Source organism: Lissotriton helveticus, chromosome 1_1 (genome assembly GCF_964261635.1).
Source record: "Lissotriton helveticus chromosome 1_1, aLisHel1.1, whole genome shotgun sequence".
NCBI lineage: Eukaryota > Metazoa > Chordata > Amphibia > Caudata > Salamandridae > Lissotriton > Lissotriton helveticus.
In genome coordinates this window covers 1,274,611,293-1,274,636,933 of record NC_136057.1, presented here as the reverse complement: position 1 = coordinate 1,274,636,933, position 25,641 = coordinate 1,274,611,293, and the positions used below count along the sequence as shown (strand labels likewise).

The window sequence follows — 25,641 nt, the reverse complement described above, 5'->3', positions numbered from 1 at the left end:
GGTCACCCCAGATTTTTGCTTTTTGCTTCACTGGTTTACGACTTTCCCTGGCTGTGGGCCTGCTAATCAGACCCACAGCCTAGCTGTTCTCTCTCTAAATTGACAACCATGTACCTTAGGTGCATTTACCAATTGGTACTGGGCCACCTGATCAGCCCCTTTACAGTGTACCATAGGTACCCAGGGCATAAGTGTACCCAGGGCCTACCAGGGGCTGAAGCATGTATTATGCCACCCCTGGCTGGCCATCTAAACAGACACAACTGGCTGCACAACAGCTGGGGCAAGGTGGTGTAATCACCCTTTGCTTTAGATATAGTTACCTATATCTAAACCTAAAATGGACACATATATTCCTATCAGTCACTCCTATGGAAGGCCTTATCAATCCTGAAGGCAGAGTGCTTGGAATTATGTGAGATGGCGCTCTGGCATGAGCTGAGCCCGTTTGCAGCTTGCGGAACCAAGTCCTAATAGCTGTTCCATGATAACGCTATACCATATACTCTTAAGTGCATTATCAACCTCGCAGTTAAATTCTAACTCTGGTATAACATTATCAAAACATGTCGAGTAAGGTGTCATCCGAATTGGAATACTACCCCCTCGACAATTCTGGCGACGGGGGTAGCATTCCACCCTTCTAGAGGGACACGACATGTATGTAACTGAGAACCCCGGTTAAAGTTAACTCGAGCCTTGGCATCACAAAATGGATGCTGCCACCACAGACACAAGTCTGACCTCCTGCTGCTGGGAGTCCTTTCAGCGAGGACGGCTTGGACGAAGGGTTTCCTGCCTTGGGAGGTGCTAGCACCACCCCAGACAGGACTTTGTGTATTGGGTAGGGTAGGCTTGAAAGGAATGAGACATGCCCGGGGCACACAAGGTGTCCTGTGCATACACCGGTTCACTCGAGTCAAGCAAGCGAGGCTGAAGACGGCTGTAATTCCAGAAACCGGTCCTGGGAAGCTTGATTCCGGTCTAGGGAAGACATGGCTTGGCAGTTCGGGCTGGACTGTTCCCATGAGGCACAGGGTCAGACTGATTTGCATATGGTCATGTCTGAACTGGGGTGGCGGAGTGAGCTAAAGAACGGTGATGGATTAAACCCAGATCAGTTGACTGGGGGTGAGTGTTTGTATTGTCAACGCTCCGTCCATCACCACCTATGGTTTTTCATACACCGGTTCAAACCAGTTGCTGGGGCATCCCTGCCCCAGCTCTGGCGGGAAACCGGACAAAGGATAGGGGGTGTAACCACCCCCCTTCCTGGTCCCACCCAGGAGAGGGACCTAGTCAGTAGTGCAGCCCCTTTTAGCAGGATAAAGGTAGGAGCTGGTCCCATTCCAAATTAGATTAATCCTGAACTACTCTACAAGAAGAAACTCTGGACTTCGACGTTCTGCTCCACAGAAGACTGAAGAAATCTCCCTTGTGGACAAGGAGTGTCCACCCTGCATCCGCAGGCACCATCAAGCGTCCAGCGGCTTCACTTTGTCGTCTTCCCTCGAGGATCCAGACTTCAGAGCCCGACGAGACCCGGATTCCCAGACCTCTCCGACCTCAACTCACATCTACAGCAAAGCTGAGACCCGTGGGTGCGACGAGACACGTGGGACCGGCCATCTTGAACGAACCTGCACTTCGCTTCCAGCACGACTCCCGAGGTAAACTCGACCAAGTGCTTTGGGGACTGAGAAGCCCCAGCCCCGAGCAGTCCCTGCACCGAAGATCAGCCCTCCAGCATCCACGAGATCTGCGTGGGGCCCTTCTGCTTGTTTGCTGCTCGACGCGTTGTCTGGTTACTTGCCGGCTGGCTAGTGGCCTCCTAGACGACGAACCTTTGAATCTTTGCTGCTGGTCTGGTTGCTCCAGACTGGCCCTTGCTCCCTTCCAAAAGAGGGGCACCCCGGACTCACCTAGTCCGCACCAGACGCTTTCTCCACTCACCGCGTGGGTTGCCTTTGCCAAGACCTGTTGACGCCGATTCCGGATCCAACACCGCCGACAGCGAGAGCCTGCGTGGGACAGCTCGTGCCTCCATCCTGGTCGTCGAAGACACCTCCTGGTCCACGTGGCTGCATAGTCAAGCGTCCACTCTTCACCTGATCGCGACGTCGACATCTGGTTCCTTCCTGGTTCCACTCCAGTCACTGGCTAGTGACTGTGAACATTGTCCCCTCTGCTTTCAGGTCTCCTTCTTCACCAATCCACCCTTGGATTGCACCGGACATCTGCCTCCTGGTCACCTGCAGCATCTTTTCTTTCAGGCTCCATAGACTTCAACGCGAGAACCCGTCGCACTTTGACACCTGTGCACCCGCAGCCTGTGGGTGAGGTAACAAGAGCATTTCGGTGCTCAAGGGTAGTTTAACTGTCCTAGTGTCCAGTTCCACAGTCGTTTTAGTCCTATCTAGTCAGGATTGTCCGTACTCACCTTTAACTCGAACTGTACTGTCCATAGACGTTGTTACGCATCTCGCGTGTGAGTTCACACTCTGCACACGCGTCCCGTGGGCCTCCTATTACTTACCTAAGGTGAAGATAGCGTAGTCCTAGCGAGCCTCTGGACAGCTCCATTTCTTTTATCGACTCTCCCATTCCACTTACTTAGTATATGGTTTGTCGTGCCTCTAAGGCACCATTGTAATTTTGTGCAACTTGTCGTATTTTTCGTAAGAGATTTTCATGTGCTTAGCCCTCTGACCTCATAAAGAGTTCAGAGGTGTTGTTATTAATAACTATACTCTTTATTTTCATAACAACCTGTGTGGTGTCCTTTCATCTGGTATTCAAGGGGTTATATTGTGGTAAAACAGCTGGCTTCACATGCCAAAAGAGTTTAGCCTAAGACTGCTTTGTCCATGCTACCATTAGGATAGCTGGTCTATAAGGTTGACTTACAACCAATCACCATAAGGGTTGTTTGGACTGATACAAGGTGATCACTAGAACTAGTGAGCATCATATATCAGGCCAACTTCTCACAGGGTAGACCGCGCAATTTTATGGAGAAAGCTGGCACAATGGAACATCTATCCGACCCTGCTAAGAGCAATTCAGTCACTCTATCAAAAAACGTGGGTTAGAATTAAACTCTCGAGTGATTCCGCATCTGAGAAAATCGACACGGACCGAGGTCTAAAGCAAGGGTGCGTGTTAGCGCCACTGCTGTTCAATCTGTATACAGCAGACATGGAGACAGCCCTGTTGGGGGCAGCCCTAGCAACCCCAAGGATTGGGGGGATCAAAATACAGTTTATGCAGTACGCTGACGATCTGGTACTCCTGGACCACACTAAAATAGGACTACAAAAGATGCTGACCGCCCTGGCAACATACAACAACGAAAACAGGTTGGTGGCAAATCCTTCCAAGTCTAAAATATTTTTTTTTTGGGCACTACCGACATAAAAAACGAGCAAAATGGAACCTTGGTCATCTCTCCTTGGAAAGCACACAGCGATATACCTACCTGGGAGTCTGCTACCACGAGTCAGGTCTCTCCGGCGCCTAGTTAAAGAAAATCCAAGGCAAAGGGAAAACCATCACTTATGCACTCTGCAAATTACAAGCTTCCTTACACAGCCCATCTACAACGGCTATTCGAAGAGTATTAAAGGCTAAACTAATGCCGGCCCTCAACTACGCTCAGCAAGCGTACCCGGGCAAACTCAACAAGGAACTTGAAAAAATTCATTGCGGAGCATACAAGAGAATATTTCATCTACCGAAGTGCACTAGAAACACCCTTATCCGCCTAGAATTCACGCTCAACCAACAAAATCTGGAAGAGATGGCGGCCTTAAGTAAATACTATTACCTTGCTACAGCTGCAAAAGATAAGACACTTAAGGCAGTTTTGAAATATATCTTTATGGAACCTGGGAATCCTTGGTCAGCCACCCTCACCGCGGCAAAAGTTCGCCTCAACCTGGCCACTGAGCTTTGGGACCCCGAACTAGTCAACTACACGGCGATCAAAAACGCAATCAAGAAACAAGTTCGGGTTCACTCCCGCGAATTGGATTTGGAGTCTTTAGCGATAAGAGACCTGCACGAGACCCTATGCCTGCCGCACACGGTGTATAATCCCAAACACCATCTCACGCAGGCTGTGGGCCGCACAGCTCTCCATAAGATTCTAGCCTACAGACTACACCCTCTGCCTCTTAAAGAACTATACGCCGTTGAACGGGCAGAACTGGGTGTATTGGAATGCAGGCTCTGCAATTACAAACGCGAGTCCCATGCTCATCTGCTATTTTGCTGCCCGGCCCTGCGTGCAGCACGCAGTCTTTACCTCAGGCCCATCTTAAGACAAGCGGTGACCCGCACCGCAAAGGAGGTGGTCCATCAATTATATACACTGTCCACAGTAAAACACATGGCCTCATTTGGCAAGTTCATTCAAAAGACACGGTCTAAGTTGATGGCCACTCAGGGCTTAAATGAATAGAGACTCCGTAGATGCATAGACTATTTTGCTAACACATTGCCTATTTTAACTTTTGTATTGTTTTTTTATACGTTTGTTTTAATGTAATGGTTTTGAGTAACCAAACAATAAAGTTATTCGCCCGCCCTGCAGCAGCCTCTAAGCCTTCCTAGTTCGACAATTCAGGCCCATCAAATGCCAGTGGGCAGCAGGATTCGCCATCACCTCCCCCACTGGCGCACCATCATGTCGGACAGGTGGGTTTTGCAGATAGTCTGAAGGGCCTACTCCCTCCCCTTCGAGACTACACCTCCAGCCATGCCACCTCAGTACCACTGTATGTCGGAGGATCACCTGGGCCTTCTCCAACAGTAAATTACGGCTCTCCTGGACAAGGTAGCTTTTGAGCGTGTTCCTGTCCCAGAAGTAGGTTGTGGTTGTTACTCCCACTACTTTCTAGTGCCCAAGAAGGACAATGGCCTGCGTCCTATCTTGGATCTCAGGAATGTCAACCGCTTTCTCCGGAAGGAGAAGTTCAAGATGTTGACGCTTGTTCAGGTCTTGTCTGCCCTCGACCCTGGAGGCTGGTTGGTAGCGTTGGACTTGAAGAACGCTTATTTTCACATCCCTTTCCTGCCGTCCCATCGGCGTTACCTTTGGTTCACGGTAGGCCACAAGCACTTTCAGTTTACTGTGCTCCCCTTTGACCTTACCAGTGCCCCTTGGGTGTTCACAAAAGTGATGGCCGCAGCTCATCTGCGCAGATCAGGGGTTTCCAGTCTTCCCCTATATCGACGACTGGCTTTTGAAGCCGGGCTCGCCCCAGACTGTCATCTCCCACCTCCAGACTACGGCCAACCTCCTGCATTCACTGGGGTTCTCCATCAATGTCACACCTGATCCCCTCTCAGAAGCTCCTGTTTATCGGAGCGGTTCTAGACACGACGCGGTTTCAGGTTTATCCTCCCAAACAGCGAGTCCGGATATTCGGGCTATGATTTCGATCTTTCAACCCCTATCCCGGATTTTTGTCAGGATGACTCTGAGGCTGCTGGTCCTCCTGGCCTCCTGCATCCTGCTGGTCGATCATGCTAGGTGACATATGCCGGCTCTGCAGTGGGACCTGAAGTTCCAGTGGGCACAGCATCAGGGGAATCTGTCCGATTGCATTCAGATCTCGGAGGGTGCTGCACGACAAGTGCAGTGGTGGCTCACATACCAGGATTGGGTCAACAGCAGATCCCTCTCCCTTCCCCAACCAAAGCATAAAGTGGGGACGGACACATACCTTCTGGGATGAGGCGGTCTCATGGGAGAGGCGGCGATCACAGACCTCTGGTCTCCTGTGGTGTCCCCACATCAACCTTCTGGAGCTTTGGGTGATTCGTTCTGCACTGAAGGCATTCCTTCCCTCTTTCCGGGGAAGAGTAGTGCGGATGTTCATGAACAACACCACCGCCATGTGCTACTGCAACAAACAGAGCGGGGTGGGGTTGTGGACCCTGTGTCAAGAGGTCCTTCCCCTCTGGACATAGCTGGGACATCAAGGCATATCCCTGGTGGTTCAACACCTGGCAGGTTCACTGAATGCCAGAACTCAGCCGCAGGTGCATAATGGATCACAAATGGCGTCTTCACTCAGAGGTGGCGCAAGGTCTCTTTCAACAGTAGAGAAAGCCTTTTTTACATCTATTTGCCACCGAGGAGAACGCGCAATGTCAGCAATTCTGCGCATTGGAATTTCAAAGGCGGCACTCGCTAAGTGCCACTTTTTATCGCGAGTGTAGTTGCAATCTGTAGTACGCCTTTCCGCCTCTACCACTTCTGTCCATAGTGCTGAAGAAGATCAAGCGCGACCGGTCCCAAGTCATTCTGGTGGCTCTGGCTTGGGCACGAAGAGTCTGGTATCTCGAGCTGCTCAACATGGCCATTGATCCTCCGATCCGACTGCCTCTTCGGGAGGATCTTCTGTCGCAGCAGCAGGCACGGTCCTCCACCCCAAACTGTCCAGCCTCCACCTCCTTGCATGGAGATTGAGCGGCGGCAATTGACGTCATTTGACTTGCCTCCCGAAGTTTGTGATGTGATCTTGGAAGCCCAGGCGTCCCTCCACTAAGACGGTATACGCCTGCCGGTGGAACAAATTTGTGGCATGGTGCACAGCAAAGACTGTGAATCCCCTTTCTGCCCCTCTTACTGAGGTTCTCTTGTTCCTTTTGTCTTTGGCCCAGCAGGGCTCTGCTCTGGGCACTATCGAGGGCCATCTTTTGGCCATTTCTGCCTTTCTTTGGCTTCCTGATCAGCCTTCTCTCTTCAAGTCCACGGTTGTAAATAGTTTCGTAAAAAGCGTAACTCATCTCTTTCCTCCTATTCACTTTGTTATGCCTCAGTGGTACTTGAACCTAGTCTTAACCTATTTAGTGTGCACTCCCTTTTAGCCGCTTCACAACTGTCCTTTGAGGCTTTTCACTCTTAAGACTGAATTCCTGGTGGCCATCACATCCACCAGAAGAGTGAGTGAGCTCCAAGCTCTTTCATCTAAGCCTCCTTTTCTGTCTGCCCATTCGGACAAAGTTGTCCTCAGGATTTGTCCATCCTTCCTTCCCAAGGTTGTCACCTCCTTGCACATTGGGCAAACCATCACTTTGCCCACCTTCGTTCTGCCTCCGCATCCTTCGAAAGAGGACGAGAGGCTCCTCCATCTGGACCCAAAACATGTGCTTTTTAAAATTTGGATCGCACCTAACAGTTCCGGGTGGATGACCAGCGCTTTGTTGGCTATGTGGGCACCAAGAAAGGTCGAGCCATACACAAACGAACTATCCCCAGATAGGTCATTTTGTGTATCAAAGCCTGTTATTCTCTAGCAAAATAGGAGCCTCTAGTGGGGCTGCGCGCCCATTCCACGAGGGCGACGGCAGCCACTACTGCTTTGGGACAAGGATTTCCTCTAAACAACATCTGTCAGGCAGCTACGTGGGCATCGCTGCACATGATTACGAGACACTACTGCCTCTACAGCCCAAGTCCGGAGAGACGGCTTCTTTGGCTGTTCTGTTCTCCAGGACTTTCTGGTGTGAACTCGATTTGCTGACTCACCTCCGGGTTTGGTATTGCTGGGGTATCTATTCTAAGGTAACAAATCTATAACTAACTATTTCTTTCAGATGAACAAGTTTCTTATCTCTGGTAACAATATATCTGTCAGAAACATAGGTTAGTTATAGATTCCTTACCGCCCCACCCATCCTCCCCATTCTGCGAATTGATTTCTAGGGTTAAGGATATCCTTTCAGGGCCCGAGTTTTGTGCACCAGTGGTCAGTGTCTTGCATGGCTCTGCATTTCTGGCACAGAAAGTTGTGTACAGAACTGACGGTCGCGTGCTAGGGCGGCGTCTACGTAGCTACTGCGACTTCATCCCGGTGACATGACGCCAACAATGGACGCTGGCGAAAAAACGTTTCGGATCCAGTCTGACGCCTGGGGGTAATTCTAAGGTAAGGAATCTATAACTAACTTATGTTTCTTACAGATATATTGTTACCAAAGGTAAGTAACTTGTTCATTACCAAGGTCATGGAACTTGGACATTACATAAACTAAGGCAACATAGTGGTTTTTGTAAGGCTATTTTGTTTTTGTCTTGTTTTTGATAAATTGTTCTTTTTTCATTACTCCAGAGGTGGTTGAAGCAGGCTTTGGAAGAAGAACATTCAAAAATGATGGATCTGTTTGAATCACCATTTCAAGAAAGGTCCTTAAGCCCAGTAATCTATTGTGATGAAAAAAGTCCAATATTATGGAACAGCGGCTGTCCTCTTTCAGGTAATTGTTAATTTAATTTTACTTTAAGCCATAAGGGTCACATGTATCAAGCAATTTTGCGTTCGCAAATGGACCACTTCGCAGAATCAGCCCGTTTGCGAATTCAAAAAAGGCTTTTTACATACACCCTATTTTGCGATTCGGTAATGCAGTTGCAAAACATTCGCAATTTACCACCAATTTCAAGTTGGTGGCAACCTATTCGCAAATGGGAAAGGGTCCCCAAGAGACCCCTTCCTCTTTGTGAATGGTTGTAAAAACTTTTTTAGAGTAAAACGGGCTGCATTTAAAGAAAAAGATTGCTTTATTTAAAAGCAATCAAGGACATGGTGGTCTGCTGACCCCAGCAAGGCACCATCCCCTTGATTTTAGAGATTCCCAGGGGGTGCAAATTGCGATCTACCTAATTCATATTAATTAGGCAGGTAGATGTGTGACCCGTAGGATTCGCTAAGTGAAACTCTGAGTTTCATACATTTGTAATTGCGATTGCCTGATTGCGATTTCTTTTTTATACAAATGGCCATTTAATTAAAAAGTAGGGATTTAAGTGGAATCATTTGATCAAAAAGTAAGACTATTCTATTTCTATATGGTGAACATTTATCTGAAAGAGACTGTAGTTGTAGATTCCTTACTTTAGAATTACCCCCAGGTGTTGGACTGAATCAGGAGAATTTATTTCGTAGCAGTACCCCTTTCGTCTCGGTAGGAGGACGTTGTGGTGTCTGCTTAGATGCCGCCCCTGCGCACTGACGTCAGTTCTTTCTTTTTTTCGCTCCAGCCAGCGCAGATCCGGAGAGAGCTTGCCCCTTAGTCTTTTTTTGACTAACCCTTTTTCGACTTTTGTCGACGCCTTTTTCGAGTCTTCGACTCCTGTTGAACAAGGGATGTCCCATCGTTGGACTGGTTTTACGCCCTGTGACTCCTGTCACAAGTTGATGTCTGTCACCGAACGGTACCTCGTGTGCCTTTGGTACCTGGAAAGCGATGATGATCCGAAGTCGTGCTCCTACTGCCAGGCCATGAAACCGAAGTCTTTGCGGTAGCGGTCCCAAAAGCTTGTGGAGGCCCGGCAGTCCGCTCCACGCCAATAGAGGTCCCTGTCGAGAGAAAGGTCGCAGGATCGGTTGCTGACTAATCACCATTCCTCCTCGAAGTCTTCGCACTCCTCCGGTAAGTCAAAGCACAAGAAGGCGAAGAAGAATTGTCGCTCTCCGCCTTCTTCCCTGTCCGTCAGCCGACGCGAGGCGAGACCCGGAGCGTCTTCGCTCTCCGGATCCATCTGTGGAGCCTGCTGGGACGGCTCTGCGCTTCCCTCCCTTTCCCAGAGCTGGAGCGTCCCATGTCCAACTTCGTGCCTTGTACGAAGTGCTCCATAAAATTTTTGGGCAGCCTGACTTCGCTGGCGTGCCTTCGGGTCCCGCGAATCCGGCTGGGAGCCCTGGACCTTCGATGCCAGCAGCCCTGGCCTCGGCCCCGAAGGGCCCCAATTGGTCCATGCCTAGGTCCGGATCGGCGTTGGTCGGCCTCATGGTACGTTCCCCGGCGCCGATTCCAGTGACAAAGCCCCTGTTGCCGGTTGTGCCCCCAACCAGTCGAACCCAGCCTCACCGACTTGGACCTGGTGCAGGACCGGCACCAGAGGGTACTTTTGTACCGCTGTTCATCCCTGGCGTTCCTATCGCCCTGAGTGGCAACCAGAGGAGGGTGAGGAGGACTTGGAGGGGTCAGTTGACCCGCTAGCAGACCAACTTGAAGAGCCGGACTGGCAAGAGGAGTTGAGTGATGCCAGTGGTCTGGATACCTCCCCAGACCTTGGTCTCTTCCCCTACCGTGGCTATGGAGGAGGGGGCTTCCTATGCTGTGGTGTTGCGTTGGGTGGCTGAGGCCTTGGGCCTCGAGCTTCCTACGGTGGCTGTCAGGGCTAACCTCCTGACTGAGATGCTTCAACCGGCAGCAGCCTCTTCGGAGACCCTGCTGCCTTTTAATGGGGCTCTCACTGACATCCTTTTGGACAATTGGTCCAAGCCCAGCACAGGGGCTCCTGTGGACAGGATGATTGTCCGACACCGCAGCCCGGCCCCAGCTGACCCACTTTTCCTCTCCCAACACCCTACCCCTGAGAGCTCGGTGGCAAAGCCTCATCCTCAAAAGGTGCATTTCCAACTGCTCCCCCAGATAGGGAATCCAAGAAGCTGGAACATCTTGGGAAGAAGATGTTTTCTTCCGCCAGATTAATATAACATAACACGTGTATTTGTAAAGCGCACTTATCACCCAAGGGTTTCAAGGCGCTGAATAACAGATGTTTATTGTTACCCAACTCAATGGTACTCATTTTATCGACCTCAGATGGATGAATGGCTGAATGGACCCGCCGGGATTTGAACTTGTGACCATGAGGTCGAACACAGACTCCTGCAGTTGATGCATTAGTCCACTAAGCCACCAGACCCGGCTGGTTGGTGAGCATCACGTCTCATGGGCGGTTATACACATATGGTGGCGCAAGTGCTACCACAGTGTCCAGAGGAGGCACGGCTGTGTGCACCCGTGCTGTTGCTGATGGTCGAGACGCAGTTAAGTTCACCATCCAGTGTGGGCAGGACATCGCTGATTCACTGGGTAGGACGGTTTCCACATCGGTAGCCCTGCAGCACTATACGCCTGGCTGAGGCTTCTCTAGGGATGTCCAATCCACCCTTTTGGACATACCCTTTGATGGCCGTCGTCTGTTTGGTGACAAGGGGACAACGCGCTTGAGCGCTTCAAGGACTCTAGGGCCACGGCCAAATCTTTGGGCCTCGCAGCGGCTTCTCTCCCTATGCTGTCTGCCTTTCTCCCCTTTCGCGGCTACAGAAGAGGTGCACCACCACATTCCGCCCAGAGCCACAGGGACGCGTAAACTACCTAGCCTATGCGTTGCCAGGGACGTAAGATCCTGCATCGTGGGTCTGGGGGCCAGCAGGCGGGCCAGTCCACTAATGCCCTCCCTCCCCCTTCAGCAGCCTCTTGGCCAAGGGAGCCATCAAGTGAGTCCCTGTGTCAGAAATAGGTCGTTGCTGCTACTCCCACTACTTCCTGGTGCCCGAGAAGGACAAAGGCCTGCGTCCTATCTTGGACCTCAGGGACGTCAACTGTTTCCTCTGTAGTCAGAAGTTCAAAATGTTGACATTGGCTCAAGTCCTATCTGCCCTTGACCCTGGAGATTAGATGGTAGCGTTGGACTTGCAGGACGCTTATTTCCTCATGCCCGTCCTGCCGGCCCACAGGCTTTACCTACGGTTCATGGTAGGCACAAGCATTTTCAGTTTACCCTGCTCCTCTTTGGCCTTACAGGTGCCACTCGGGTGTTGGCGAAAGTGCAAATAGGCCAAAGAGGCTTCTCCTTCGAGACTACCCCTCCCTCCGTGCCACCAACACTCCCATCGCATGTTGGAGGATCACTTGGCCCTTCTCCGTCAGTCGTTACAGCTCTATTGGCCAAGGGAACTGCCGAACGAGTCCCTGTGCCATAAGTATGTTGTGGTTGCTACTCTCACTATTTCCTGGTACCCAAGAAAGACAAAGGCCTGCGTCCAATCTTAGACCTCGACCCTGGAGACTGGATGGTAGCATTGGACTTGCAGGACACTTATTTTCAAATCCCCGTCTTGCCTGTCCACCGACGTTACCTATGGTTCATGGTAGGCCACGAGTATTTTCAGTTTACCGTGCTCCCCTTTGGCCTTACCAGCGCCCCTCGGCTGTTAAACAAAGTGATGGAGGTGGTCGCAGCTCATCTACGCAGATCAGGAGTTCCAGTCCACCCCTATCTTGACAACTGGCTGTTGAAGGCATTCACTGGGGTTCGCTATCAACGTCCTGAGGTCGCACATGATTCCCTCTCTGAAGCTCCTATTCATCAGGGCAGTTCTGGATGCACCGCAGTTTCAGCCCTATCCTCCTGAGCAGCGAGTCCGGGATATTCGGGCTTTGATACCGATGTTTCAGCCTATCTCTCAGATTTCAGTGAGAAAGACTCTGAGGCTGCTAGACCTCATGGCCTCCTGCATCCTGCTGGTAGCTCATGCCAGATGGCATATGCAAACTCTGCAGTGGGACCTGAACTTCCAGTGGGCGCAGCATCAGGGCATTCTTTCCGATGTCGCACAGCTCTCGAAGGGGACTACGAGTAAGTTGAAGTGGTGGCTAACAAATCAGGATTGGCAGATCCCGCTCCCTTCCCCAACCATAGTTAACAGTGGTGACGGATGCGTCACTCCTGGGATGGGGCGGCCATATGGGAGAGGCGGAGATTATGGGTCTCTGGTCTCCGGCGGAGTCCGGGCTCCACCTAACCATTTGATGCTCCAGGTGATCCATCTCGCACTGAAGCATTCCTTCCTTCTGTCAAAGGAAGAGTAGTGCAGGTGTTCACAGACTACACCACCGCCATGTGGTACTGCAACAAATAGGGCAGGGTGGGGTCGTGGACCCTATGTCAAGAGGCTCTTCGCCTTTGGACATGGCTGGAACATCAGGGCATATCCCTGGTGGTTCAACACCTGGCGGATTCCCTGAAAGCTGGGGCGGATAAACTCACCCGCAGGTGCATGATGGATCACGAATGACGTCTTCACTCGGAGGTGGTGCAAGGTCTCTTTCAGCAGTGGGAAGAGCCTTGGTTAGATCTATTTGCCACTGAAGAGAATGCGCAAAGTCTGTAGTTCTGCGCATTGGAGTTTCCAAGGCGGCACTCGCTCGGCAACCCTTTTTGACGCTAGTGGAATTTGCGCCTGCTGTACAGCTTTCCGCCTATACCACTGAACAAGATCTAGCGCAACCGTGCCCAAGTCAATCTTGTGGCCCCAGACTGGGCGCAAAAGGTCTGGTACCCTGAGCTCTTGAGCATGTCCATCGATCCTCCGCTCAGACTGCCTCTTCGGGAGGATCTTCTGTCGTAGCAGCAGGGAACAGTTCTCCACCTGAACCTGTCCAGCCTCCCCCTACTTGTGTGGAGTTTGAGCGGCGACAGTTGACAGCTTTCAGCCTTTCTCCCGTAGTCTTTGACATGATCTTGGCAGCCAGGCGTCCCTCCACTAGACGGTATACACCTATAGAGGGAAGAAATTTGTGTCATGGTGCATATAAAAGGCTGTGGATCCCCTTTGTGCCCCCCTTTAAAAGGTTCTTCTCTTCATTCTTTTTGTAGCCCAGCAGGGCTCTGCTCTTGGCACTCTTAAAGGCTTTCTTTCTACCTTTTTGGCCTTTCTTCGAATCCTGATCTGCCATATCTTTTTAAGTCCCCTATTGTAGACGGATTTCTGAAAGGCATTACTCATCTCTTTCCTCCTTCTCCTTTCGTAATGCCCCAGTGGGACTTGAATCTTAGACTTACTTATCTAACATGTGCTACCTTTGAGCCACTACATAATTGTCCTCTTTGTCATCTTTCTTTAAAGACTGCTTTCCTGCTTGCCATCACCTCTTCTCTCAGGGTGAGTGAGCTTCAGGCTCTGCCTTACAAGCCTCCCTTTCTTACTATTCACCTGGACAAAGTGGTCCTTCGCAATAGGCCTTCTTTTCTGCCCAAAGTGGTTACCTCTTTCCACACAGGTCAGACCATCACATTGCCCACCTTCTTCCTGCCTCCGCTCCCTGCGAAAGAGGAGAGACTCCACCGTCTGGACCCAAAGCATGCACTGTCCTTCTATCTTGACTTACTAAATAATTCCGGGTGAACGATCCCGGGTTATGTTGGGTTATGTGGGTTATGTTGTCGCCAAGGAAGGTCGGGCCATGCATAAACGTACCATCTCTCGATGGGTTGTCCTATGCATCAAGGTCTGTTATTCTTTGGTGAAAAAGGAACCTCCAGTAGGACTGCGTGCCCACTCCAGAAGGGTGACAGCAGCCACTACTGCTGTGGGACGTGGAGTTCCGCTAGTTGACATCTGCCAGGCAGCCATGTGAGCTTCCCTGCACACGTTCACTAGACATTACTACCTGGGCAGCCAAGTCCGGAGAGAATGCTTCTTTTGCTGTTCTGTTCTCCAGGACTTTCTGGTGTGAATTTAGTTCGTAGACCCACCACCGGGGTTGGTATTGCTGGGGTATGTATTCTAAGGTAAGGAATGTATAACTATAGTCTCTTTCAGATGAACAATGTAGTTATAGATTCCTTACCACCCCACCCATCCTCCCCATTTGGTGAACTGACTTCTAGACTTAGGGACTCCCTTCTAGGGCCCTAGTTATGTGCATCAGTGCTTAGTGTCTTGCATGGCTCTGCACTTCTGGCATGGAAAGTCGTGCCACAACTGACGTCAGCGCACAAGGGCGGCTTCTAAGTAGACACAGCAACGTTATCCCGGAGACCAGGACGCTGATGACGGATGCTGAGTCGATCAACGCCACCTACCGACGTGCAGGGGGAATGCTACTAAAAAATTTCTCCAGATCCAGTCTGATGCCTGGGGGTAATTCTAAGGTAAGGAATCTATAACTTCATATGTCTCTTACAGATACAACGTTACCGAAGGTGAGTAAGTTATTCATTTGTCTAATAGCTCATTCAAAGATGAATCTACCATGTTTACTTAATTGAGCAATAACATGCTCTCTTTTGATGACCCAAAAGATATGTGATTGGACCAGCTTCCTCCTGCTGAGGGGTCCATTTGTAGGCACTCTTAAAAACTTAGCTGTAAGTAAAAAGCGTCTGGATGGTAGATATTCGCCCAGTGCAGGCCTTTTAGCCCCAGTAAAAGCAAGCACTGCTCAAATGTGGTAGATTCCCTAGTTCAGGGGACAAAAGAGAAGGTTCCTCAGAAGTGGCAAAGAAAACCGTAAAAAAGGTGTATTCAAAGTCAAAGCATCGTTGAGAATAGGTGCCATCAATGTTGCATGCAAACATCACTTACTTTCTTTCCGCACATTCCGATGTGGATCTGGAGTTAGCTCCCTCGTCTATCAGGTTTTGACAGAACCTTTTCTAGATTGTTTTTCCAGTGTGCAAGGGACTTGTCCCATACAAAAACCACAAGGTTTAAACCCGGTAAAGATTGCCACAAGCAGATATCAGTGACAGACCCCCCTGAGGTCTGCCTCTGTTCTCTCAGCTCCAAACACCATTCAACGTTGTGTAATGAGTGCAAAGATTAATCTAAAGGCTATTCTCGACTGCAAGGCCTAACTTTATATTGTGCAACATTGACAGAAGAAGGTGTGCCATCCTGGTTGAAGAAGATGGTGTGGATGTCCTCTCTTTTCTGATGCCATTCTCACAAATAATAATTTTTGAAGTCCAGACTATCGGTTAAATCTGAAAGAGACACGTTAGTGATAGATTCCTTACCTTAGAATATCCCCAGCCGTCAGACTGAATCCGGAAATTGTTTGCGTAGTCGTACCCATGCGCGTCGGTAGGCGTCCCCGGCTCCGCGTCAGTCGTGGGCGCCGTGATGACATCGTCGGAGTACCTCCGGGTGCTGACGTCAGTTCTTCTTTTTTCCGCGCCAGCAAGCGCAGATCCGGAAAAAGTTGTACCCTACTCAATTTTTGACTAACTTTTTACGATCCTTTTTGATCTACTTCGAAGTCTGTCGACTCCGACGGTGCCGATAGGGATGTCCGGGTTCAAGCCCTGCGCCGACTCCAACCGACTGATGTCGGTTACCGACCCCCATCGCCGGTGCCTGCACTGTCTAGGCCCGGACCACGACGACAAGTCCTGCTCCGACTGCCAGGCTCTGACGTCTAAAGCTAGACGGGAGTGGTCCCGTAAGCGACTCGAGCTTTGGCAGTCCGCCTGGCGCCGCTCGAGGTCCCGGTCCGAAAGGAGGTTGAGGGACCGGTGGTGGGGCCGGAGTCACCACAGTTGCAATGGTCTTCATCGGTCTTCGGGCTCGAAGTCCTCAGGTAAGAGGCACAAGAAGTCGAAGAGGCACCATCGCTCTTCTGACTCCCCCCGACGCTCGCGCAACGCGGCAGGGGGTTCGGGCAACACCGCCCAAGCGGCTCCGCCGGAGCCGCAGGTGCCGCGGCCTGCTCCATACCCGCCGGTCCCTGGGCAGAACACGACGCCGTGGGAGATTGATGACTTCCTTATAGCCATGAGGTTGTTCGCTCCTCCGTCGGGTTCCGCGGTGCCTTCGGGCTAAGCGGCCCCGACTGGGTCCCCCCCCCCCGCGGGCCAGGTGCTTCGGCCACGGCGACTTCGGTCCCGACGGCGCAGGGCCCCACTGGAACCGGGTCGCCGGCGGTCAACCTCACGACCTCGCCGGCGCCGACCCCAAGGGTGTCGCCCCCGGCGCCGACCGCGGTCGACGCTGTCCCTGGTCCTGCCCTCGATTCGAGTCCGGCGTCGGAGCCTCGGGCAGGTTGACGCTGCAGCTTCTGGGGCTGATGGCCTCCTGCATCCTTCTGGTGTATCACGCCAGGTGGCGGATGCGGGCTCTGCAGTGGGACCTGAAGTTTCAGTGGGCCCAGCATCAGGGCAACTTGTCCGACCATGTCTTGATCTCGGAGGGCACTGCAAGACAGTTGCAGTGGTGGCTCACGGACTGCGATTGGTTCAGTGGCAGATCCCTCTCCCTACCCCAACCGGAGCACGTAGTTGTGACGGACGCGTCCCTCCACAGCTGGGGGGGCCACATGGGAGAGGCTGAGATCAGAGGCCTCTGGTCTCCGGCGGAGTCCCAGCTCCACATCAACCTTCTGGAGCTGTGGGCGATCCGGCTTGCACTGAAGGCATTCCTCCCCTTTGTCCGGGGGAGTGTAGTGCAGGTGTTCACGGACAACACCACCGCCATGTTGTACTGCAACAAACAGGGCGGGGTGGGGTCGTGGACCCTCTGCCAGGAGGCTCTGTGCCTCTGGCAGTGGCTGGAACATCAGGGCGTGACCCTGGTGGTTCAACACCTAGCAGGTTCTCTGAACGCCAGGGCGGACGAACTCAGCCGTCGGTGCATGATGGATCACGAATGGCGTCTGAACTCGGACGTGGCGCAAGGCCTCTTTCAGCAGTAGGGAGAGCCTTGGTTAGATCTATTCGCCATAGGAGAGAACGCGCAATGTCATCAGTTCTGCGCGTTGGAATTTCCAAGGCGGCACTCGCTCGGAGACACTTTTCGTCGCGAGTGGAGTTGCGGTCTTATGTACGCCTTTCCGCCTATACCACTTCTGCCCAGAGTGCTGAAGAAGATCAGGCGCGACAGGGCCCAGGTTATACTTGTGGCTCCGGACTGGGCACGAAGATATTGGTATTCAGAGCTACTCAGCATGTCTGTCGATCCCCCGATTCGTCTGCCTCTTCAGGAGGACCTTCTGTCGCAGCAGCAGGAAACGGTCCTCCACCCGAACCTGTCCAGACTCCACCTACAAGCTTGGAGATTGAGCGGCGACAGTTGAGGCCATTTGACTTGCCTTCTGAAGTCTGTAATGTCATTCTGGCAGCCAGGCGTCCCTCCACGAAGTCGGTTTACGCCTGCAGGTGGAACAGATTTGTGGCATGGTGCACAGCAAAGGCTGTGGATCCACTCTCTGCCCCCCTTTCTGAGGTTCTCCTCTTCCTTCTTTCTCTTGCCCAGCAGGGCTCTGCTCTGGGCACTATCAAGGGCTACCTTTCTGCCCTTTCCGCCTTCTTAAGGCTACCTGATCAGCCATCTTTGTTCAAATCCCCAATTGTAAATAGGTTTTTGAAGGGCATCACTCACATGTTTCCTCCTGTTCCATTCGTGATGCCCCAGTGGGACTTGAACCTTGTACTTACTTACCTTATGTGTGCTCCCTTTGAGCCACTCCATAACTGTCCTCTCCGTCTTCTTATCTTGAAGACTGCTTTCCTGGTTGCCATCACCTCTGCCAGGAGAGTGAGTTAGCTCACACCCCCTTTCCTCTCTGTCAATCCGGACAAGGTTGTGTTGCGGACAAGACCCTCTTTCCTGCCCAAGGTTGTCACAACCTTCCACATCGGGCAGTTCATCACCTTGCCCACCTTCTTTCCGCCTCTGCATCCCTCAAAAGAGGAAGAGAGGCTCCACCGTCCGGACCTAAAACGTGTGCTCTCTTACTATCTGGATCGCACACGCCAGTTCCGGGTGGATGACCAACTCTTTGTTGGTTACGCGGGCGCTAAGAAGGGACGGGGGTGCACAAGCGGACCATCTCTCGGTGGATCATCTTGTGCATCCAAGCGTGTTACTCCTTGGCCAAGAAGGAACCTCCTGTTAGGCTGAGGGCTCATTCCACTCGGGCCACGGCAACTACAACTGCCTTGGGCCGAGGGGTGCCCTTGCAGGACATTTGTCAGGCAGCTACATGGGCTTTGCTGCACACGTTTGCAAGACACTACTGTCTGGACAGCCAAGTCTGGAGGGATGGCTTCTTTGGCCGTTCCGTCCTCCAGGACTTTCTGGTGTGATTATTGGTTCGCAGACCCACCACCGGGGTTGGTATTGCTGGGGTATCTATTCTAAGGTAAGGAATCTATCACTAACGTGTCTCTTTCAGATTGGACTAACAGACCTGGAGGAGGATGCAGCATCATTTAAAAAAAAACCACATCCAGTGCTCCCCTATCTCGGCTAGCACCAACGGCACCAAGGACTATCTAATCTTCAAACTCCATATCACTGCCAACTACAGCCTGAGCAGTACCCTTGTCTACCGACACCCCGGACCAAGAGCAAACCTCGGAAGCACAATTGTGGACTTTGCTCCGACTTGATACTTGATTCCTGCACCTTCGTCCTCCTTAGCAGCCTCACCTATCACCAGGGGGATCACACCGATTCGAACACACTACTTGTGTAACGATATATCTGTAAGAGACATTAGTTAATGATAGATTCCTTACCGACCCACCCATCCTCCCCGTTCTGCGAACCGATATCTAGGGTTAAGGTCATCCCCTTTCAGGGCCCTAGTTTCATGGCACCAGTGTTGGTTCTATCACGGCTCTGCGTATCTGGCGCGGAAAAGCTGTGTATAAGAACTGACGTCAGCACGCGGAGGTGGCGTCTAAGTACTCCGACGTCATTACGACGACGGACGTGGATCCGCGGACGACGCTTACCGACGCGCATGGGTACTGCTACGCATAAAATTTCCGGATCCAGTCTGACGCCTGGGAATATTCTAAGGTAAGGAATCTATCACTAACTAATGTCTCTTACAGATATATCGTTACACAAGTAGTAACTTGTGCGTCCTGTCTTAAGACCTAGTCTCAGGAGGATGGCTGGAGTATTGCGTGTGCCAATGTAGGGAGCCGACATGAGAAACAGTCACGTTTTAGTTGTTAAGGGCAGGTCTAGTGTGTTTTTGTGCATCAGGTCCCAGATTTCGGTGGCATGTTTGGTGGGCGAAAGTGTATTTGGGAGGCAAGGTAGGGAGGGGAGGGGCAAGGAGACGTAGCGGTCGAATGAGTGTGGGTGAATTTGAAGTGTGTGTTGTGTGAGCTGCTTGCGGTAGTGGCATGAGGGTGCAGAAACAGCAGCAGATAGAACAAGAGAAGGTTCATAAAGTTCAGATTCATAAAATCTAGTCCTTTTGTTACATTCATATAGTCATACACAAATTAAGAATGGCTCACAGAACAAATAATAAGAGTTCTTTATCTTGTTTTGTACTTTAATATGAGTTTTTTCATTTGCAACATACAGCCAACACGAGCTTCGCAGTTAGAACATTTCTGCCTCTGGGCTGTAAGGATAACAATTGCGTGCTAAAAACAATCAATTAAAAAAACAAGCATTTACAATGCAATAGGTCTCGCAATGACATTGTTTTGAGCTATTGGCATTGTAAATGACAATGCCTTCTATTTGAGCTATTGGGATTGCAAATGGCAATGTGTTTAATTTATGTTTTGGTTTTTAAAACAAATAAAAGGCATGGTCATTTGCAATGCTAATCGCTTAAACTTTAGCAAATGTGCAACTTTACTGCACATTTTGCATGATTGAATTGACCCAAGGCAGCACTGAGCAGTGTATGTTGTGTGATGGATCTTGGCTCATTTATTGCACAGGGTCTCTGCTGAAGCAGGCAGAAGAGCCGGCATGGCCAGACGGGTCTTGAACCCCTTCAAGCTTAACATTCTGAGACCCTACATTCCCGCTTAGAAGCCTCGCACCAAGCAGAGAACGAAACAGAGGCCGTGGGTGCTTCAAATTCCAAACAAAGGCCCCGGGACTGGCCGTTTGAGGCCGTAGACTGGAGACGAGAGACCTTTCAACAAGTTGGATTCATATATAAAAGATGAAACAAAAAAAAGTTTATTTTTTTACACTATTACAATGCTCCTTCACTGAAGCCCTTACAGGCTTACTTACACCCTTTCATGCAGATAGTTCACCGCAAATGGAGTCGGAGAGGGGTATGTTTAAAAGAGAGAGACAGAGGGAGTTTGGGGTGGGAGGAGGGGAGAGCGGACATTTGAGGGTGAGAGAGTTTGGCGAACAGAGACTGGCAGAGTTTGGTCTTGAGGAAGAGGGGACATTTTAGAAGAGAGAGACAGACAGACTTTTGGGGTGGAAGGATGGATGGTGGGATTAAAGCATCTCAAAGTATTACTTTATAAACACTAGAAAACCAACAAAAACGGAGACAGGCTTCAGTCAAGTACACACAAAAAGAAAGAAGTTGTTTACGAGGTGTGGCAACTGCTCCCCTTCCCCAGGGAGGATCTTCAGCCTTCTGTAAACAAAGCTTGCGGTGTAAAAAGTAACACCAGGCGAGCTTTGTGAAAATCAGTCCATGGTTATGCTGCCGCAACATGCTCTTTATAGTGTAGTCAGGGGGAATCGTGCAGCAATATAAAAATAAATAATATGTACAAACGTAAGAAAGGTTTCTAGAGCTTGCTGCTGAGAGGCGCAGCATGATTTGTGTTCTGATTGCAGCCAACAAATATGCCTTGTCGGCAGCAGTGGGGCGGGGGCACAGTGTGTGATACTCCGTTCTCCCCTCCCAGCCCCCACCCCCCAACCGTCCGGTAGTCCAGGACATTCTCGACGACTCTCGTGGCATTGAAGGGAGGGTGCGAGATTAAGCAGCAGCGGGACATGTGGGGGATGGGAGATAAAGCAGCGGTGCGCCAGGGAATTGCTAATTTTAATGTAGATTACTCGCTGCACGCGACACCCAGACAGGAGGTCTGTGCATGTTTGCAGAAGCCCCAGGAAGCGAAAAAAGCAAGACAAGCATCATTATGTCACATTCACTGTGCACTCACATACACAAGTACAGATTCTGCCTTTCTTGTCCATTCATCATTAAATAGTAGGTCTATGCTATGGTAAATATTCTCACGATCCTTATGCAAGTGGTAGGCAGAAGTGCATCATGGAAGGAATCAGTAATTCAAGGATGGCCCACGTCTAAGCCCAGGTCACCTTTATAAGGTGAGGCCAAAGATCAAGTGGCCTTTCTGACTTCTGGCCTACAGCCACCTGCTCCCTACTGTTTCTGCTGAACAACGCTCAAAGGTGATTCTTATGTTAGGTTTAGCCAGCAAGTCTCAAAGCGATCCAGAATGCGTCATAAATGGTGTGTTACTCTTAGGACTAGCTATTGTGCACCCAGCAACAGCTGTAACAATACACATACTCCAGGGGTATCCAAGTCACTGATGAGCAAACACATATATAATGATGCACATAGTCACAGCAAGACATCGCACCTGCACATTTTCAAACTCAGTTAGGATAATGTAAACAGTTAGGTGAAGTCATATTTGGAGTAGCTTGGAATATATATGGAATAGCTTGGGACCTGACACAGATCCTGCTGTTGCTACGTTCAGTGGTAGGCTGTGGTCTCAGTAAGTTTACAATAGTGGCATTTGAACCTGTGCATTGCACATCGCTTTCTTCTACAAAAGCACTAATGTATTGAGCGATCTTATTGGAACCCAGCCCAAAGATTGACGATTGCTTTCTGCTCTTGTTTCCTTCAGCAGCAAACTCTCCAATAGCCATATTTTAATCATCACTCTCCTATAATATGTATTAAACGGGTCTGCAAGAGTTAACCTTTGATGCCGAAAGAGCCGGGGAGCCAACTCACAGCAGAGACGCAAAGCAGAGTCCTGTAATGAATATGTCGACACACGTGAATTTCAATGTAATAAAACTCGGATCAAAAGATATGCTCGCTTTTTAACCTCTTGAGCCGTGAAGCGCACACCATTAAGTGATGTGAAGGCACAGAGATTGAAATGTTAGTGTGGTGAGATCAAACACTATGCAAACACAGTCTACAGAATCAACATGGGGGAGGGTTACAGGAATGTAACATTTTAAAAAGAAAAATGCAGCTTTCTTTCATACTTGAACATTGTGTAAATCGATTTTTATCTCCCTTGTTCCCTGAAATGTCAGGTTAAAGGATGCACAGGGTGTTCCTTTTAGTCTTTTCAACAGCTTTTATGGCACAGTCAGATAGTACAAGGTGAAAGCTGCATGGAAAGCTTGGGAGACATTTCTGTGTGGGCACAAAAGAGCTGGACACTCTCACACTTGAGGTTTCACCCGAGTCTCGACCCCTTAATGCTAGCGCTCTTATGCTGAAAACAGTGCTTTAAATGGACAGATACTGTCCGGTGCGGAGTACTTGCACTTCAAGGTGAAAGAGAGAGTACCTGCACTTGTCAACAAAGCTGCAATATATTTAATGGGAGAGTACCAGCACTTTATATTTTCATTTAAAGCACTCCCAGGCAGCGCACGCGGGGCCCACAGTAAGAGTGCAGTGAAGGAGCTCTGGGGCCATAAGAATACTTCTAAACTGACGTAACAACGCGCTTCGTTAGCAGATAGACTCTTTCCCATATATCCTCACTCACCGTACACCTATGGGGGTGTTGTGAATTGGATATATTTGGGATGTAGCGGAATTGCAGGCCCTCTAGCGTTGCATTACACATGAGGCAATAGGAAACACACACACAGGTGAGCATGATCATAACCGGGAAGGGGGAAGGGCGAAAAAGAACAACAGCAGAGGGGTGAGATGTACAGGGGGGAAAACGCTGGCAAACACACATGGGCAAGCACAACAGGGAAGGAGGAGGGGTATAAAGAACAACGTTGGTGTAGCGAATTAACATGCCCGTCCGTGTTTAAAAGGCTAGTTCAGTGATTTCTTTGACGTGTACCTGAACCAATGTATTGTGGGCTGTGATCACTTGCCAGGTACTGTGGGGAGAGGGGCGCAAGGAGAGACCACTTTAGATGTGTGTGAGATGTAAGAGTCTGCTGGTTTGGAGAGGGCGAAGAGTGAAGTGGTATTGTAATGGTTGGGCTTCATCCCCCACAACACCTCTGCTGATTACAGTTCTAAGGTCGACACTTGAGATAAAGGAAGCGGTCCGGGACCCCAACAGACGACAACTGCCCCCGCTCCGCACTCATCAGCACATCCCGTGTTTGTGAAAGTGGCGACGACAAAGAAGAGACGGCTTCTTTGAGGGAAGGCGCTTTTTGTGATTCGAGACACAGCGCAAAAGGCTTGCCCACCAACCCCGGGGACACATTTGATCTTGATTTATCCCGGGCTCAAAGCGAAACACTGTGGAGGAAGGAGGTGCCGCACGCTCAGGGAAGCACTCTGGTAAAAATAAAAAATAAATCATATTCTGAATTTATCCCGGGCTCGAAGCGAGACCCAATAACTGTTTGCTGGCAGGAACAAGTATTCTCTACACAGACACACACCCTGCCAAAGAGAGAAAGATACCCGATCAAAGACTCGGACTGTGTTTGCACAAAGAGAAAAAAAGACGCTCGCCATCTGTTTTCATTCAGCCGCTTGTATTTGCATCAGGGCTGAGTGAAAACAGATGAGCTTGTCATGATGAGCGGCATCACAAAACTGCAAGGGCGTTAACAAAAGTGACAGCCAGCAGACCAAAAGCATGGAAAAAACATTAATCATGACCTAAGCCAATTGGAAACGGTCGAGACACAGGGGCGTGGATTAAAGTTCCCCCTCTTAGAGTGTTTACTATAGCTCTTGCAGGGTGAGGAGCGCATGCGCGCTCCAACGCCAGCGAGACCTAAAAACAAATTTTGTGGATTTTGTATATCTAATTTGAACATAGTCCAAAGTATAAACGTCTCTGCGAGCAATTTGCAACCACTGTATTTAGCACTAATTTATAAAAAATAAATATATTTTTTAATTATTCCCCATTCATATACATATTTCTAATCTCACCTCATTATATCACAAATCTTTGTACCCATTAAATCAATCAAACAAGTGGGATTTATAAAGCGATGCTAAACACCTGTGTGGGTATCCAGGCACTTAAAAGATTCCAGGCATCATTTAGGTCATTAGTAATACTATAATCCCTAGGAGAGGAACTAGTGATATGTGGAAACTACTTAGACTAATTATTTTGTTTTCCAGTTTTAGGTGCAATAGCCAATTAGCGTTTGCATCACATGGATTTTATATTACATTTCCACCTTTATCTGCCAAATTGGTGCACTATTTTAAATAACTATATATCAATGGTGCCCTATTCGGTTCTGACAACCTATCCTAATTACTCCATATTCACACATTCAAATTCTACATTGCGTGCCAATAGCTAAGCTTAATGGACCCCTAAGATAACTTTCAAATAAGCGTCCGGTTTACCTTCATCGTACTTTTTACAGTCAAAATGAGTTAAGTGCAAACATTAGTAGGATCATCCCATTATTTTACGAAGCAGATATGACTCCAAATTCTCAATGTCCTGCCACCACCCTATTTAAATACTCATAGTAAATTATCTGCACTCTTATCACTGCATACCTCCGGCTCTACAGAGGATATGTTGATCACATTATACAGTAAACTTTCTCTAAATACCACCTCCTTGAGAAACTAAATTGTAGAATGAGAATGATCAACAAGTCATCATCAGTAGATCCCTGAATTGGAGCATGTAAACCCTTCAGAACTACTCCCCTTCCCCATTGCTCCTCCCCACCACAGAGATCAGGAAGTTCAGGAAAGCAGCTGAGGTTTTGGAACCTCGACCTCCTTCAGCGGAAATTAAAGTAAACATAATATCTGATACAGACATCTAGCCGCAGATTCCTTACAAAGAATTCTCCCAGGTGCCAGACTGGATCCGGAAACTTTTTTCCCCACAGTACGGCCGCGTGCCAGCAGAGGGCGTCTAGCGACTCTGCAGTGACGTCGTACCCAGATTTGACATCTGCGGAATCCATATAGCCCCTCCGCCGACGTAATTTCTTCTTTTCCGCGCTTACAACGTGGATCCGGAGCAGAATTCGGGCCCTTATTGGGCCCTTACTCTTTCTTCGTTATCGAACAGTGTGCCAACACAATGTCTTCTGGGTTTAAACCCTGTCATTCTTG

The 25,641-nt window shown here is 49.8% G+C and overlaps 1 protein-coding gene across 6 annotated transcripts in view; it reads left to right on the top strand.

The window, feature by feature from the left end:
* The window catches only part of KMT2E (lysine methyltransferase 2E (inactive)), a 2,078,550-nt gene that overhangs the window by 1,674,496 nt on the left and 378,413 nt on the right, over positions 1-25,641 (top strand). For all 6 annotated transcript variants that reach the window (XM_078680502.1, XM_078680521.1, XM_078680476.1 and 3 more), the window contains one exon: positions 8,124-8,268. In XM_078680502.1, coding sequence (XP_078536628.1) covers positions 8,124-8,268 — 145 coding nt within the window. The remainder of the gene's footprint in view (positions 1-8,123; positions 8,269-25,641) is intronic.